Source organism: Aegilops tauschii, chromosome 1 (genome assembly GCF_002575655.3).
Source record: "Aegilops tauschii subsp. strangulata cultivar AL8/78 chromosome 1, Aet v6.0, whole genome shotgun sequence".
Taxonomy (NCBI): domain Eukaryota; kingdom Viridiplantae; phylum Streptophyta; class Magnoliopsida; order Poales; family Poaceae; genus Aegilops; species Aegilops tauschii.
Genome location: NC_053035.3, coordinates 470,733,440 through 470,748,326, shown reverse-complemented (window position 1 = coordinate 470,748,326; position 14,887 = coordinate 470,733,440). Strand labels below are relative to the sequence as shown.

Below are 14,887 nucleotides of genomic sequence, written 5' to 3'. Positions count from 1 at the left end.
CTGGAGCTCAGGGCGTTCGTATGGGCCGGCCCATATCTTGTTCCGTTTTCTTTTCGTTTTTTCTTGAGTTCTCCTTTTTCTTTTTCTTTTTCTTTTTTCTTTTCTGTTTCCCTTTTCTTTTTCTTTTTCTTTTTTATTTTATTTCCAAATTCGTGAACATTTTTCTGAAGCAAAATCAGAAAATGTTCATCAATGTGTAAAAATGCTCAATGATTCACACAATGTACATAAAATTCCCTTTTTATTCATCGGATTGAAAAAATGTTCATCAAAATTCAAAATTTGTTCATCGAATTCAAAAAATGTTCATAAAATTCGAAATTGGTTCATTGATTTCAAAAATTGTTCAACTAATTCAAAATTTGTTCATCAATTTTAAAAATCTGTTCTTCATCGTTTTCAAAAAAAATACCACATTCAAAATTTGTTCAAAATTTATGAACATTTTTTTGTATAAAATTCAAAAAATGTTTGTCAATGTGTAAAAATGCTCATTGATTCAAAAAAAATGTTCATAAATTACCTTTTTTGTTCATTGGATTGAAAAAAATGTTCAGCAAAATTCAAAATTTGTTCATCAAATTCAAATTTGTTTATCGATTTCAAAAATTGTTCACCAAATTCAAAATTTGTTCATCAATTTGAAAAATTGTTCACGAAATTAAAAATTTGTTCGTCGATTTAAAATTTTGTTCATAGTATTCAAAATTTGTTCATCCATTTTTCGAAAAAAAATCTTGAATACAAATTTTTTTCATCGAGTTTATAAAAATTTAATCGTATTCAAACTTTGTTCATCAAATATTAAAAAAATGTTCATCACTATTTAAAAAATGCTCATATAAATTTGTACGTCGAAATAAAGAAATTTTCATTAAAATTAAAAAAATGTTTGTTATTTTGAAATAACGAACACTTTTTTTATAAAATTCGTTTTTGTTGAAATGTGGAACTTTTCTAAATTACGAATTATTTTGAGAAAAAACGAAAAGCAAGAATAGTAATAAAAAGGGGAGCGCTACGCGTCTACCGGTAGACGTCTAGTAAACATCCATTACCTCGACAGCCGTCGGATCTCCACGCGCGAGCCGTCCGATCTAACTCCACGCACGCGGCTCGTCGCCTTCCCGACACACTAATTCCTGAAACAACAAACCAGTTGCAGAAACAACGGCCGCATTGCAGAAACAATCTTGAAACAATGATTACGTTGCAGAAACAATTCCTGAAACAACGGCCGCGTTGCAGAACCAATTCCTGAAACAACTGTTGCGTTGCAGAAACAACTACCATGTTGCAAAAATTTGGAGATTGCAGAAACAATTCCTGAAACAACGGCCGTGTTGCAGAAACAATTCCTGAAACAACGGTTGCGTTGCAGAAACAACTACCATGTTGCTTCCATCGAATGGTGGTGAGAGAGGAGCGACGACAATCTCACCTCACCGGCGAGGTGGCGCATCGCACGCGGCTGACCGTCATGGTGGAAGCGGGTGACAACGGCGACGATGGTGCGAGGCCTGGCTACAACGGCGCACCGCCACGGCGGCCGGTGACGATGGCAAAGGCCTGCCTAGCCGGTGAGGATGGCTGCTAGCATGTGGCGGTGGCGAGCAAGGGCACACTCATGGTGCAGACCACCATCTTGCTTGTCACTGCTAATTCAGGAAGGAGATTGAGGAGATGAGGATAAGGTACGAGCCATGGCTGTTGCAAAGAATGTGCTGGTGCGGTCCACAGGGGACGCGTGGCAAGCAACCGAGGGGGCGGACGCAAACGTGATTATCCGCCGGGTGATGTATAACGTTTCCCTAATAAAAAAACGAATTAAAAAAACTGAGGCGTTCAGCGCTGCTCATGGGCCGGCCCACTAGGGGCGCAAGGGAGCGGAGGGGTGCGCGCTGGCATGTTCCCTAGCGCGTCACGCGCCATATAGGAGTACGTCACGCGCCATATAGGAGTACCCGCGAGACGTAGCGCTGCCCAGATATGGGGACTTGGACCTTAGTAGCTTAGTGGGCCAATTGGAACGCCCAGATATGGGGGCCTTGCTGCATTACCCCAGTACGAACGACTACACGAAAAAGAAAATCATGTCAAAAAAAAAATCCCTATCGCTAGTTTCAGCAGTCGCAACAGCAATACCGCCGCCGCATGCCCGCACACGCCGTCGCATGTCTGTGTCCATGCCGCCGCACGTTCATGTCCGCGCGCGTATGCATCGCGGGTCGCCAGATGGATGCCGACGAGAATGTCGAATAGATTTCTTTGCTCCCCTTTTTGGCCTTTCCTTTTAGAAATTTATACACTGCATTGATTTCATTGCTCCATGGCCATATTATTAGAACTTTAGAGCCTAGGACACAACTAGAATTTATAATGTAGACTAATTAATTCAATGTCAAATTTTGATATTGTTGAAAATTCGTGAAGTTTGTGTCCCTCACGTATTTAATAAACTAGCTCAAGAGAGATCTTCGAAATAGGCTAGGTGATGATTGACTCGGTGGTCTACTATGTTGAGCGTGAGATATCTGCAAAAATCGAATACAAGCAGATTATGCTATGGTTTCATGCTTTCAAGAATCACCGATGCAATCTACCTTGACAACCTCGTGGGGTTTTGTTTTTTGTTTTTTGCGGGTACTCTACGACCTTGTGTTATTGAATCAACTACAATTTAATGGTACAATATTATCTTACTGGAAGATACAAATATTATTACACTTGTGTTAAGATTTTAGATTCATTCATTCATAATTGTTGTTGCTTCACATATTATAGGCCTCACTTGGAATTTTGGGATGACAACATTATGCAAGCGTGGTCGCACGGCAGACATGAGAAAATTATAGTGCTTCCTAGGTCTTTTTTGGTGTGTTTTCTCATGCTCTCGTAATTGTATTGACGGAAAAAAAATTGAATCATTTGTTTGGTTGAGTAGACTTGCATTGTGCCTTACAAAATTTAGACCTCAAATGTTCGCCCCTGTCCGGCTTGGCTCAAATCCTGGCTCGATCTGCCACGGATTATTCGGGAAGAAAGTGAAAAGGAAGGAAAAAGAGGGGCCTGTTTGAGCCTACACTCCATTTTATTCCTAGATTTGCCACTGGCCGGCAAGAAGAGGGGCCTTTCATCAGTACAGTCACTTGAAGTTTAGGCAGCTCTTGCTCTCTCGATTCAGGAAGGAAACAGCCATGATGTAATGAAGAGGTGACAATTGTCCAATCACTAGTTTTGTATTCAATCAATCTGCCATGTCAATTAGGCTTGCCAGTATGGAGAAAATATGCACCAGTTAATCTGATGCTTGGACAGACTCACTTCCTTCAGAGCCAAAAAAGTTTGATACCATGTCGAACCAAACAAACACATCATCTAATTAAGAACGAAATTACAGACGCAAGAAGGAAGGAAGGAACTAATTCCTTTCTTGCCCTGCCAAAAAGGAAAAGGAACACATCATCTTTTGCCTTGTTCAATCCAAGAATCCCTTCCTTGCCCTGCAGAAAAACAAAAAGGAATACATACCCTGCCATGACGCCCATTTGTGAAAACAAAGGCATCATCTTCTGGATTTGTTCATCAAGCTAAATCTGGAGCTTCCACATGCAGTTTAGCCCACGGGTAGTTGGTCTGGAGCTCCAAACTCTCCTATCGATTCAAGGTAATTAATTTCAGCTTCACTAGATAAGGCTAGCTTTGTTGTTGCTTCCTAGCTATTTTTAGTGTAAAACAGATGGTGCCCTCTGTTGTATTTCGAGTTGCTATACGTGATATTCATTCGTGGTTCAGTTTTGTTTTCACGTATAGCAATGTCATTCTTCTTTGCAAGCCATATTTTTCATTTGCAAGCTATTCGCTGGTGAGTGAATCCACAGCACGTTCGTTTTCAACAGTGAGATGTATGAACCAACTCTTAGAATGTGATTGTTGAATTAAAAAGTTGTTATAAAGAGGAGTAATTTTACTTGCATGCACTATTTTCAGTATAGCAGCTGCCCGGGCAAATCCTGCGACATGGCGGTGGTTTTGGGTGCTTTGGCATCGTACGTGACCAACATGCTCGCCCAAATGGCAAGCGAAGACATAGCCATGATGATCGGGGTCTCTAGTGAGATCAATGAACTAGGCGCCAAGCTCAGGGATCTCAAGAATGTTCTTGCCGATGCCGATAGGAGGACCATCACCGACGAGAGTGTGCGGGGGTGGGTGGAGGAACTGAAGCGTGCCATGTACCAGGCCACCGACATCATCGACCTATGCCAGCTCAAGATCATGGAGCAAGGTCCATCCACGGACACGGGGTGCCTTCACGCGCTCCTCTTTTGCATCCGAAATCCCCTGCATGTCCATGATATCGGCACACGCATCAAGAACCTCAACCAAAAGTTGGATGACATCTGCAAGTGGGGTGGCAGTTTCAATTTCATCAAGTTAGAAGCCTACCAAGACCGGAAGGCAACTCGATCTCTTGCCACTGATCGCAAAACGGATTCATTGATGGAGAGGTCGGGTGCGGTTGGCGAGAAGATCGAGGAGGACACAAGAGCACTTGTGGAGGTGCTTACAAGGGAGGCAGCTGACAAGGTTGATCACCTCATGGTGGTCGCCATTGTTGGTGTAGGCGGGATTGGCAAGACCACTCTCTGCAAGAAGGTATTCAATGACGAGGCTATCGAAGGCAAGTTCGCTAAGAAGATATGGCTTAGCATCACACGAGATTTCAACGATGTTGAATTGTTGAGTACGGCCATCACTGCCGCTGGCGGAGACTTGCCTGGAGTGGGTGGGGCTCGAGACAAGGCCCTACTTGTCGTTGCTCTCATGAATGCCATCAAGGACAAAAAATTCTTTCTTGTACTAGATGACATGTGGGGTGTCAGCGAATGGGACAAACTATTGATGACTCCCTTTAGCTATGGCGGCCCAGGTAGCAGAGTCCTCATCACCACAAGACATGACACTGTTGCCCGGAGTATGAAAGTTGTGTATTGCCACCATGTTGACAAATTAGGTCCTATAGATGCATGGTCATTGCTCAAGAAGCAGGTCGGTACTTACGCATTCTCGATATAACACCCGTATTTTAGCGTCATGATGTTAATTTGATTTTATATACACTAACATATCACCACGTTGTTAATTTGATCATATATGAACTTGCATACGACTACCACACAGAAGATTCCACATGTTTTTTTGGGAGGGGTGTGTCTGTGTGTGGAAGGGGAGAGGGGATAACATCCATTCATTTATCTAGCATTGTTCATTACAATCTAAGTGCGCACATGTTGCTATGTTAACTGGTAGAGGGTTCCACCAAATGGCAGCCACTCCATTAAGTTGGGAAAACTCCGCTTTCTTGTGTGCAACGGTGTTGTTATTTCTTCCCATCTTGTTCACCTCAATTAATTGTATTCCTCTACCAAAGATCATCAATCTCCATGTAATATCTCTATACCCAACATGTTTTCTTTTATTGACTTCATGCTCGTGATCACCGCCGAGCATTAAAGTCCGCATAGTTTTATTGCTTTTGCCTTAAAAAAATTGTAAAACGAGTTCACCAAGATGATAAATGAAAAGGAATAAAAATACAACGAAAAATATTTTGGTACGCCTTCATATGCATAATGTAATCTTTAGAAAATCAATATGAAGTTGATTCCACACGTATGTGTGGCAATCTAATTTATCATAGCGCATGCCTTTTTTTATCTATTAGCTTATTTTCTTGGTGATCTAGTGCACTGCTTGTAGTAAATAAAAAAAGAGCACACACCTAGCCATTGCCAACATATCATGTACCCTCGTTAACTTTATGTGTTATAACTGCTTGCAGGTACTCACATCAGGAAAAGATGAACCCGAGCTTGACATGCTAAAAGATATTGGGTTGCAAATTATAGCAAAATGTGATGGTTTACCACTTGCTATAAAAGTTATGGGGGGGCTCCTATGCAAGAAGGAGAAAACACGACGTGATTGGGAAGACATCTTGAATGATGATATATGGTCAGTATCTCGAATTCCAGAGGAGCTAAACTATGCAATACATCTTAGCTATGATGATTTGTCCCCTTGCTTACAAGAATGCTTTCTGCACTTCTCCCTTAAACCTAAAAAGACAATACTAAGTGTCAATGAAGTAGTGTCCATGTGGATTGGTGAAGGGTTGGTTAATGGAGGCTCGGGTATTCTAGAACTTGAAGGAAAAAGGTACTACAATGAGCTCATATTAAGGAATCTTATTGAGCCAGATACAAACTATCCTGGCCAGCTTATTGGAAATATGCATGATGTCATTCGCTCATTTGCTCACTTTGTCGCTAGAGATGAAGCGTTGGTAGCTCAGAGTGGAGCTACTGCTAAAGACAAACTTGGATCACATAGTTTTCTTAGGTTGTCCATAGAAACCAAAGGAGTTGAATCAGATGAATTTGAATGGAGAGATTTAACAGGGAATAAATTATTGAGACTGCTAATGTTATCTGGGAACTTCAAAATGCAGCCCGGTGATTCCTTGGTTCCCTTCTCAAGCCTACGAACTCTATTTATAGAATCCGCAAATTTTACAGCATTGCTTGAATCTGTGTGTCAGCTGAAGCACTTGAGGTATTTGTCATTAAGAAGTTGCACAGATATATCAAGACTGCCAGAGAACATCCATGAGTTGAAATTCCTCCAACACATTAACCTTGAAGGTTGTGGAGGCATTGTAAAACTTCCTGATAGCATTGTTAAGCTACAAGGATTGAGGTATCTTTCAACTAATGACACCCATGTAAACAGTATTCCTAGGGGTTTCCGTGCTCTAACAAATTTGTGGGTACTATTTGGATTTCCAACATATATGGATGGTGATTGGTGTAGTTTGGAAGAGTTGGGGCCTCTTTCTCGGCTTAAGGAGCTTGGATTAAAGAGTCTAGAGAATGTATTAGAGGCCTCGTCCATTGCAAAGGCTAGAGTAGGTGCAAAACAATATCTGACTGCACTTACCTTAGAATGCAGCAGCAGACTAGGAGATGATGGGTTGCTCAAAGCCCGAGTCTCTAACGAGGAACACAAAAAAATTGAGGTGGTGTTTGATGTGATATGCCCTCAGCCTTGCTTAGAGTATCTTGACATTAAAGGGTATTTTGGGCGTCAACTTCCAGGATGGATGATGTGGACAACAAAAGTACCACTTAAGAACTTGAGGACTCTATGGATGACAGATCTATCTTGCTGCACCCAGCTGCCTGATGGATTGTGTCGACTCCCATTTTTGGAGTTTTTACAGGTCAATCGCGCTCCAACAATCAAGCGTGTTGGTGATGAATTCTTGCAACCCCGAAGTCAGCGTCACCATCATTCATCTCAGGCGATGGTTGGCTTTCCAAAACTGCACACACTGATTTTAAGTGGAATGCTGGAATGGGAGGAGTGGGGATGGGAGGAGGAAGTTAAAGCTATGCCCGCTTTGGAGGAATTTTTTCTGAAAAACTGCAAGTTGCGGTATATTCCTCCCGGTCTTGCCACCCATGCAAGGGTTATGAAAAAATTAACCATCGGTGGCGTCCAGTGCCTCCAGTCGCTAAAGAACTTCACTTCTGTAATTCACCTCATCCTGTATGACTTACCCGACCTGACTAGCATGTCTAATTTTCCCAAATTGCAAAAGCTTTGGATCAACCACTGCCCAAAACTTGAGTTACTACGTAAGATGAATTCACTTCGGAGGTTCGTGCTTATAGTTAACTACAATGAGAAACAACTCCCGATGTGCCTACGGACTATACAACCAAGTCATTTGTTGCTGGACTGCAGTCCAGAGGTGCTCGCTTCCATGGCTTTGGGAAAGTGTGGCCCCGAGTGGGATAAGTTCCGTCATATCCAGCATGTCGAGGCTTATGCAGATGATGAAGGGATTGAAAAGAGATGGCATCTATTTTACTCAAGTAAACCGTACGGCATGGAGACAAACATCGATATGCAGGTAATACATATTGTTGATCGTTGCTCTTTTCCAATATATATATATATATATGATTAATCTTTGTTTTCTTAATCTCTAGTCATCTTCCATTCCATTCTAGTAGCTCATCACTATGCTAGTGCCTAATATATACAATTCCTACCATTCATTTTGCTTGCCAGGAGTGGTCGCACGGCGTAGCCGCCATCCGAGCTAAAGCCGAAGCAACGGAGAAGGAACGATTTATGGCCACCGCTCGTGCTGAAGCCAAAGCAATGGAGGAGGCGCGCGTCGTGGCCGCGGCACACGCCGAATCCATCGCCCTTGCCAAAGCTAGAACAGCGAAGAAGGAGCACGATGTGGCCGCCGCCCGCGCTGAAGCCAAAGCAGTGGAGGAGGCGCGCGCCGAAGCCATCGCCGTTGCCAAAGCCAGAACAGGTAAGAAGGAGCACGGTGTGGCCGCCGACCGCACTGAAGCCAAAGCAGTGGAGGAGGCGCGCCAAAGCCAAAGCCAAAGCGGTGGAGGTAGAACAGGCCATGGACGCGGCCAGTGTCGAAGCGAAAGCAACGGAGGAGGAGCGGTGTTCGCCGCACCCCACCGAAGCGAACGTAGCGGAGGAGGAGCGCAACGTGCCTTTCGCCCACGCCAAAGTGAAGCCGACACCTTCGAGGACCACGCCGCCGCCGCTGCCACAACGCCGACCGATGTCTAAAGAGTCTCGCCTTCGTTAGCCAGTTAAACCATGTAAAAGATGTCGATAAGCAATGTCATTCCCAGTATAGCCTAGTTCAACTATCTAAATCTCGTGTGTGAGACATTTTATCGTGTAAGTTTCATCTTATCTACTCTCTCCCTATCAAATACAAGATGATGTTTTTTATAGTGCCAAAAAATGCCTTATACTTTGATACAGAAGGAGTATATATGAACGGTGTGGTTTTTAGTTCTAAATTTGAAATTGCTTATTTGCAATGATGTGAACTTGCAAAAAAAAAAAGACTTGTGATGTGTCATTTTGTTTTGTTTGAAGATATAAGAAACGCACGTGCGGCCTCCGCGGAGAAGAAACCACGAACAGCGCTGGGTAGGAGAGAGAGATCCATCCATGTACAGGGACGGCGCCGCCGCCATTGTCGCGATTATTGGCCAACAGCCTGAAGGCCCGATCGTCAGTCGCCATCCATCCTCATCCTGGGCTCCCCTCGATCCATCTTCCCTCCCTCTACACGCACGAGTGCACTGTGCTGCCCACCGGAACGTGTTGACTACGGCTCGCCAGCCACAGCCTGCCAGGTGCCCCCTCCACGCCTCGCCCATTTCTTCTCCCAATCGGACAGCTGTCCGCGAGGGTGGGCTTCATTCACCGTGCGTGCGAGGAGTGGGAGCCCAGGAGGAGGAGGGAGGGAGAGTGCTCGCCGTCGCCCGGTCTCCGGGCCCCTTGGTCGTCGGCTCGTCGCCGTCGTCGCCATCGTGCGAATTGCGTGGGTGAGTGCTGTCTGCTTGCTCCCAAAATTTCTAGCCCTGGGGAGGCTGCTCTGCTCTGCCCTGCCCTGCTTTCTCAAGACCCTCTGTTCTGTTCAAAGCCGGTTCGGCTGCTAGATCTGCTAGATTTGTGTCGTCGCTCACTTTCAGCAGCTCGCATCTGAAACCATGGCGGAATTCCCTTCCATGCCTAGGCACACTCACCGCACATCACGCTGTAATAAATCGTGAGGTAAACCGACGTTGCTCCTCTGAAGTTGCCACAGCATTCCAAGTGGCCGACTGACTGATCTACATACGGTGCTTCAACCCTCATCACAGAAATTCCAACTCCACCAATCACCAATTCACCACAGTAGTACCTTTCCCAAGTAAAAATCCATTGCTTTCACATATAATTCTTGATCCTGAAATGTTTCTGCCACACCATCCATTCCACCCATACTGTTGTTCTCTGCATATGAACAATCAGGACAAATTTATCAGTTCAGTGCCGGGACAAGCTTTGCTTTCCTTTCGTGCCCTTTTGGGCTCTATCTATTCCCCGAACCATGCCGCCTTTTGGACTTTGGCAAGGAAGTGTACTAGTACCCGTCGACGAACATCATATCTAGCAGGTTAGTACGTACCAGAGAAAACATTCCTCCTTCACATCACAAGGAACATTCTATGGATGGCTTCTTGGTGGGCTGCCTTCTGTGGTTTTCTGGACTTCCTCTTGCCCTGGAATGTTTTGATATAGAAACTTCATCTGTCACTTGGTAAGCTAGTGGTACCTTGTCCAATTTAAATCGCCCTTTTGAGGTTGTAGTACGGGGTTCTGCTTGAGTTGCTCTTCTTTACTGGCAACAGCCTAAAGTATACTCCCTCCGTTCCTAAATATTTGTCTTTCTAGAGGTTTCAAATGGTGACTACATACGGAACAAAATGAGTGAATCTAGAACTTTAGTTTTTTTATTTATGACTGCGAAGATATTTTAAGTTTTAAACTTTTAATACAGCATCAGGAAACAATAATAGGTTCCTTCAAATCATCCTGTCCGCTATTCCGTTAAATTTTCATATATCTTTCCCGTTTAGAAGGGTTCGTTATGTGTACTCAACCAAACTGTTGTTGTCTTTGTCACACTTTCTCTGGTTAGAATATTTTTTACACCCTATTTTTCAGATATCGAAACTAACATAATAGCAATTGTACTTTCACCCCTTCTTTATGTTTATTTGTTACCGATGTGTGTATCATTCTTTTGCAAGGACTTGGGATTTCAATGTGTAAACTCATATATCTCTCTCATGACTTGCTATGATATTTTGGGACCCTTTCGTATCTGAGTTCAGTTATGTCACATATAATACCTAGCGATCGTGGATTAATCCTAGTTAAGGTTCACCAAATTGATTGCTAGATGTTTTTGTTCATTTGCAAAAAGTTCTATTGTATTTATTTTTTCTATGAGATTTTTAAGTTTTAATGGAGCATACCGAAGTGGTCGGACCCTGCGCAAGCAGGAGCTACGTGCACCAGGCTGCCATTCTAATGGAGCATCCCGAGAAAAAGATTCCTTCAAATCATCCTCGTCTGTAGAAGAAACTCATTTTTCTTAACTTTTCAGATATCTTTCCCTGTTTGTAAGGGTTCATTACATGTATTCAACAAAACTGTGGATGTTCCTGTCACACTTACTCTGGTCAGAATGTTTCTCACACCCTATTTTCCAGATATGGAAACTAACATAGTTACAATTGTAATATGATCCCTTCTTTATGTTTATTTCTTAGTGATTTGCATTCTTTTGTCAGGAATTACTCAGGTTTCATTGTGTAAACTCATATTTACCTTTTCTTTCAGACTTTTGCAACTAGTACTGTAATTCTGTAAACTTGTGAAGAAAGGCTACTCGACCCAGTAACTCAATCATGTCAGACTGTGCCAGGAATAGATTCAATGAGAAAGAAGACTTCCAAGTTGTTTTGGGCAAAGGAAATCCTGGAGAGTCATCTTGCCAGCAACATACCAAGTGGATGGCACACTGGACCAGAGCAAGCAGCAGTCCATATGGCAAGAGCTGTAGTCCTTTGGAGGATGACAACAATAGGACCTGCACAAAAGATTCTGAAACTTCACCTTTTGAGCTTAGGAAATCCACTGTGGCCGAAAGGCTAATGTTGGGAAGAAACCATGAAGGAATTTCAATGAAGAATGTGCTGCGGTTAGACCCTAACATGTGGGATGTGGGGCATGATGCTTGGCAAGAAGCTGAACAAACCAAAACTGAATGGCGAGATGGGCATTTTCAAAGCTGTAAGATCCAGATGCAGAAAGATGAAAATTTCTATGCCAAGAGGGTAGTATCAGAAACACTTTCCGTTTGCAGGCTTTCAGACCTACCATTGGATTTTCAGAAACTTGTGAGCTCAGAAGAGAACCCTGATGATTCACATTGGAACCAGATTCCTATGTTGTCATTCAATAAGAAAGTTGAAACTATACTCAGCCCAAAGCGGAAGTATGCGACCGGTACTGTGTTCGATGATCTCTTTGTGCCACAACAAATTCCGAAGCTAAACGTGGCTCCATCTCGAATGACTGACATGGTCATGGATCATTGCAAACCTTCACGGGGCATCAAATATCTCCTAGAAGACCCTACCTGTCTCGTTTCTGATCATTCAGGGAAGAAACTAAAAGTAGACAGTAACTCATCATCAGATTGTGGAATGGATGAGCAGGGTACAGGTCACTATTTTGCAAACCCAAATCAGGAGCCACTCGGCAGATGTGGCGAAAAGCAGTTCAATCTTTCAGAAAACAGTGACAAGGGCCAAACAGTTGGAGGTGCGCCTCAGAATCACAAGTCAAGAACACCTACTAGACTCAGAAAACATGAAGTTGCTGCAGGAGTCATGCTTTCCGCGCCAGCACTTGGTAAAGAATACGAGACCATACCAATCAATTACTTTATGAAGAGCAAGCAGGATGATGAGGACTTTTATGTTGCAAGTCATTCGATATCTGATAAGCACCATGATCTGAATACCCACAGAATGGAATATGCAGCGAATGTAACGGACTCCTGCATGTTCCCTGATCCAGCTGCAAGCATACTGGCAATGAATAGTAAGGGTGGCGCGGTGACCCGTGAAAGACAACCGGTCGACAGATTTACAGATTCTGTTGAACAAAACGGTCCCTGTTTATTTGAAATGCTGTCAATCCCTTCCAAATCACAGAGTACGTACCCGATAGATTCGCTGTCTTCTTGCAGTCCTTTATTTGGAGCCCAGAACCAATTCTCACCTAAAGCTAAAACGATGCGTGGAGATTCACAACATGTGTCAAAATCCTCAGCAGGTGAGGGATTATCCTCATATAATGTAATACTATAATAGTATTAACTAAGAGTATTTCTTTGGTACACAGTGATAGCTCAAACTCATTTTTAGTCATTTTTGCTGTCATAATGTGTTTTTTGGTAATATTGAAAACTGAAGTATCAGTCAAATAGTATCGCTCACTTTTTTGTTCTGGTATTTTGCAGGCACCGCTTCATCGTTGATGCAAAAGGTATCAGTGCTGCACTTGCATATCACACTAATGGCCTGTCTTGGGCATAAAAATGAAACACGCTGAGCTGTTTTTGCTAGGGCCTGTTGTTATACTGTTATTTATTATATGATGAAAACTCATAAGACTTTTATCTTGCATGCAATTTTTCTGCATCCTCAACTTTGCTTCTCAGAATTAGCACTTTGGTTATATATCACAACTTTCTGCCTGGAGTATAATTCTACTTGCTTGGACCGTCTCATCTTGCACCTTGTATGCTTGCTTACGTATTACTTCATACGATTCAATATGGCAGTTCCTTAAAAGCGGCGTACTTCTCTGTAGTTTTGGACCTGTATCAATTAGTTCACACTGGAAGGGTTACCTTTTATTGATACTGATATTCGCATTATGAACAAATGTACTACAGGACAATGGCTGCGCAGAAAGAGCAAATGAGCAGCTGGCAACTCTGTCCATAGAAGGATCGCCAAGATACAACAAAGAAAACATATTTCGTAATGTCAGTGTCAATCACTCGATGCCGGAAACAGAAATCATGGACTTGGACCCCCCGCTGTTCCAAAGCAGCACAAGAAATCAAGTCCCCAGTGACACGGTTCGGTCGTCGGCGGGTGCCGATCCAAGCGAGAAATGGCTCAAGCGCCTGCTCCATGACACCGCGGACCCTCATGTCCACCGTTCCAAGAGGCCCAGAACCGGAGACTATCTTCCGGTTGGAGGAGCAGGTGGAATGTCCGGCACCGACATCGCCGACCATGTTGAGGCAAGGTGTGTTCGCTGCTGGATAGGAAGGTTGTGCCGGGGTGGCGTCGCCCCTGTTCCGCACGGAGAACCAGGGCAGGGAACGAGAGCAGCAGCGGAGCCTGACGTCGCGGCCAGGGAACTTGGAGGCCATTTCCCGAGCATCAAGGCGATGGCGATGATCGGGCGGATGATGAGCAAGGCCCGGCCATTGGATTATCAGAGGAAGGGGCCTTGTGTTATGTGGAAGGCAGAGGAAGGAGCCTGAGTGGCTGGCTAGCTTTTTAGTTCTTCTGTTTTGTGTGGTGTACTGGTGTAATATTTGCCGCTACATGTCATGTGGTTTGTTCTAAAGAATGTAAATAAAGTGTACAGTATATGTGTGTAATGTCAGCTATAGCTCGTCATATGACCATTTTTTCCAAAGGGCCATTGGTCAAACTTTATTAGCGGCCTAAACTGCTATCCTGACTGTACTTTTCCCTTCTCGCTAATAAAGCTTGACCAATGGCCCTTCAAAAAGAAAATAACATTCTAAATACAGATCAATGAAACCGGATGCAAGGCCAAGTGAAACTGAGTTTACGCTTTGGCTCCACAACGGTTCATCCTCAAAACTTCAAAACGCAACGCACTTGACATTAAACTATCGATTTCATTAATAGTCGCATTTAAAAAAAGTACCATTAGAAAATGTTGATGACATTTAGAAAACTGTAACATTTAGAAGAATTTTTTTATAAAATGTAGGAAGTAATCGTAACATTTAAAAAATGTTCATTCGTTTCAAAAATATGTTCGTGACATTTTAAAAGTATTAAGAAAATTACAAAAAATGTGTTGTATCATTCAAAAAAATGTTGAACATGTATTTGTAAAATGCTTAACTTGTATCAAGAAAATGTTCAGAACATCCATTTGAAAATTTTACAACATGTATCAAAAACATGTTCCAGATCTATATGAAATATATATGCTTAACTTAACACCAAGGATATGCTGGTTAGGAGACACTGGCGTTCGAATCAGGATGATAATCTTTGCCTCATCTGCAGTGAGTTGGCGTATGAGAATAGGATACATCTATTTTTTCACTGCACCTTCAGCTGTAGAATCTGGAACTATTTGGGTA

General features: G+C 43.1%; 2 protein-coding genes across 4 annotated transcripts; both read left to right on the top strand.

Annotated features, from left to right (window-relative positions):
* Positions 1-3,996: 3,996 nt before the first annotated feature.
* On the top strand, positions 3,997-8,776 carry LOC109761585 (putative disease resistance protein RGA1). Its single transcript, XM_020320400.4, has 3 exons — positions 3,997-5,052; positions 5,846-7,981; positions 8,143-8,776. Exons 1-3 carry the CDS (start codon positions 4,021-4,023, stop codon positions 8,671-8,673), a joined length of 3,699 nt encoding a protein of 1,232 aa, XP_020175989.3. The 5' UTR covers positions 3,997-4,020; the 3' UTR covers positions 8,674-8,776.
* A 480-nt stretch (positions 8,777-9,256) lies between these two features.
* On the top strand, positions 9,257-14,162 carry LOC109761598 (uncharacterized). Of its 3 annotated transcripts, none has more exons than XM_020320412.4 (4): positions 9,257-9,446; positions 11,293-12,795; positions 12,983-13,008; positions 13,421-14,162. In XM_020320412.4, the coding sequence occupies exons 2-4, from the start codon at positions 11,361-11,363 to the stop codon at positions 14,021-14,023; spliced, it is 2,064 nt and encodes a 687-aa protein (XP_020176001.1). In that variant the 5' UTR covers positions 9,257-9,446; positions 11,293-11,360; the 3' UTR covers positions 14,024-14,162. The 3 variants fall into 3 exon arrangements, with proteins under 3 accessions (XP_020176001.1, XP_045085148.1, XP_020176002.1); XM_045229213.2 differs by having other exon boundaries at positions 9,270-9,446; positions 11,293-12,675; XM_020320413.4 differs by lacking the exon at positions 9,257-9,446 and adding an exon at positions 10,054-10,204.
* The last annotated feature ends 725 nt before the right edge of the window (positions 14,163-14,887 follow it).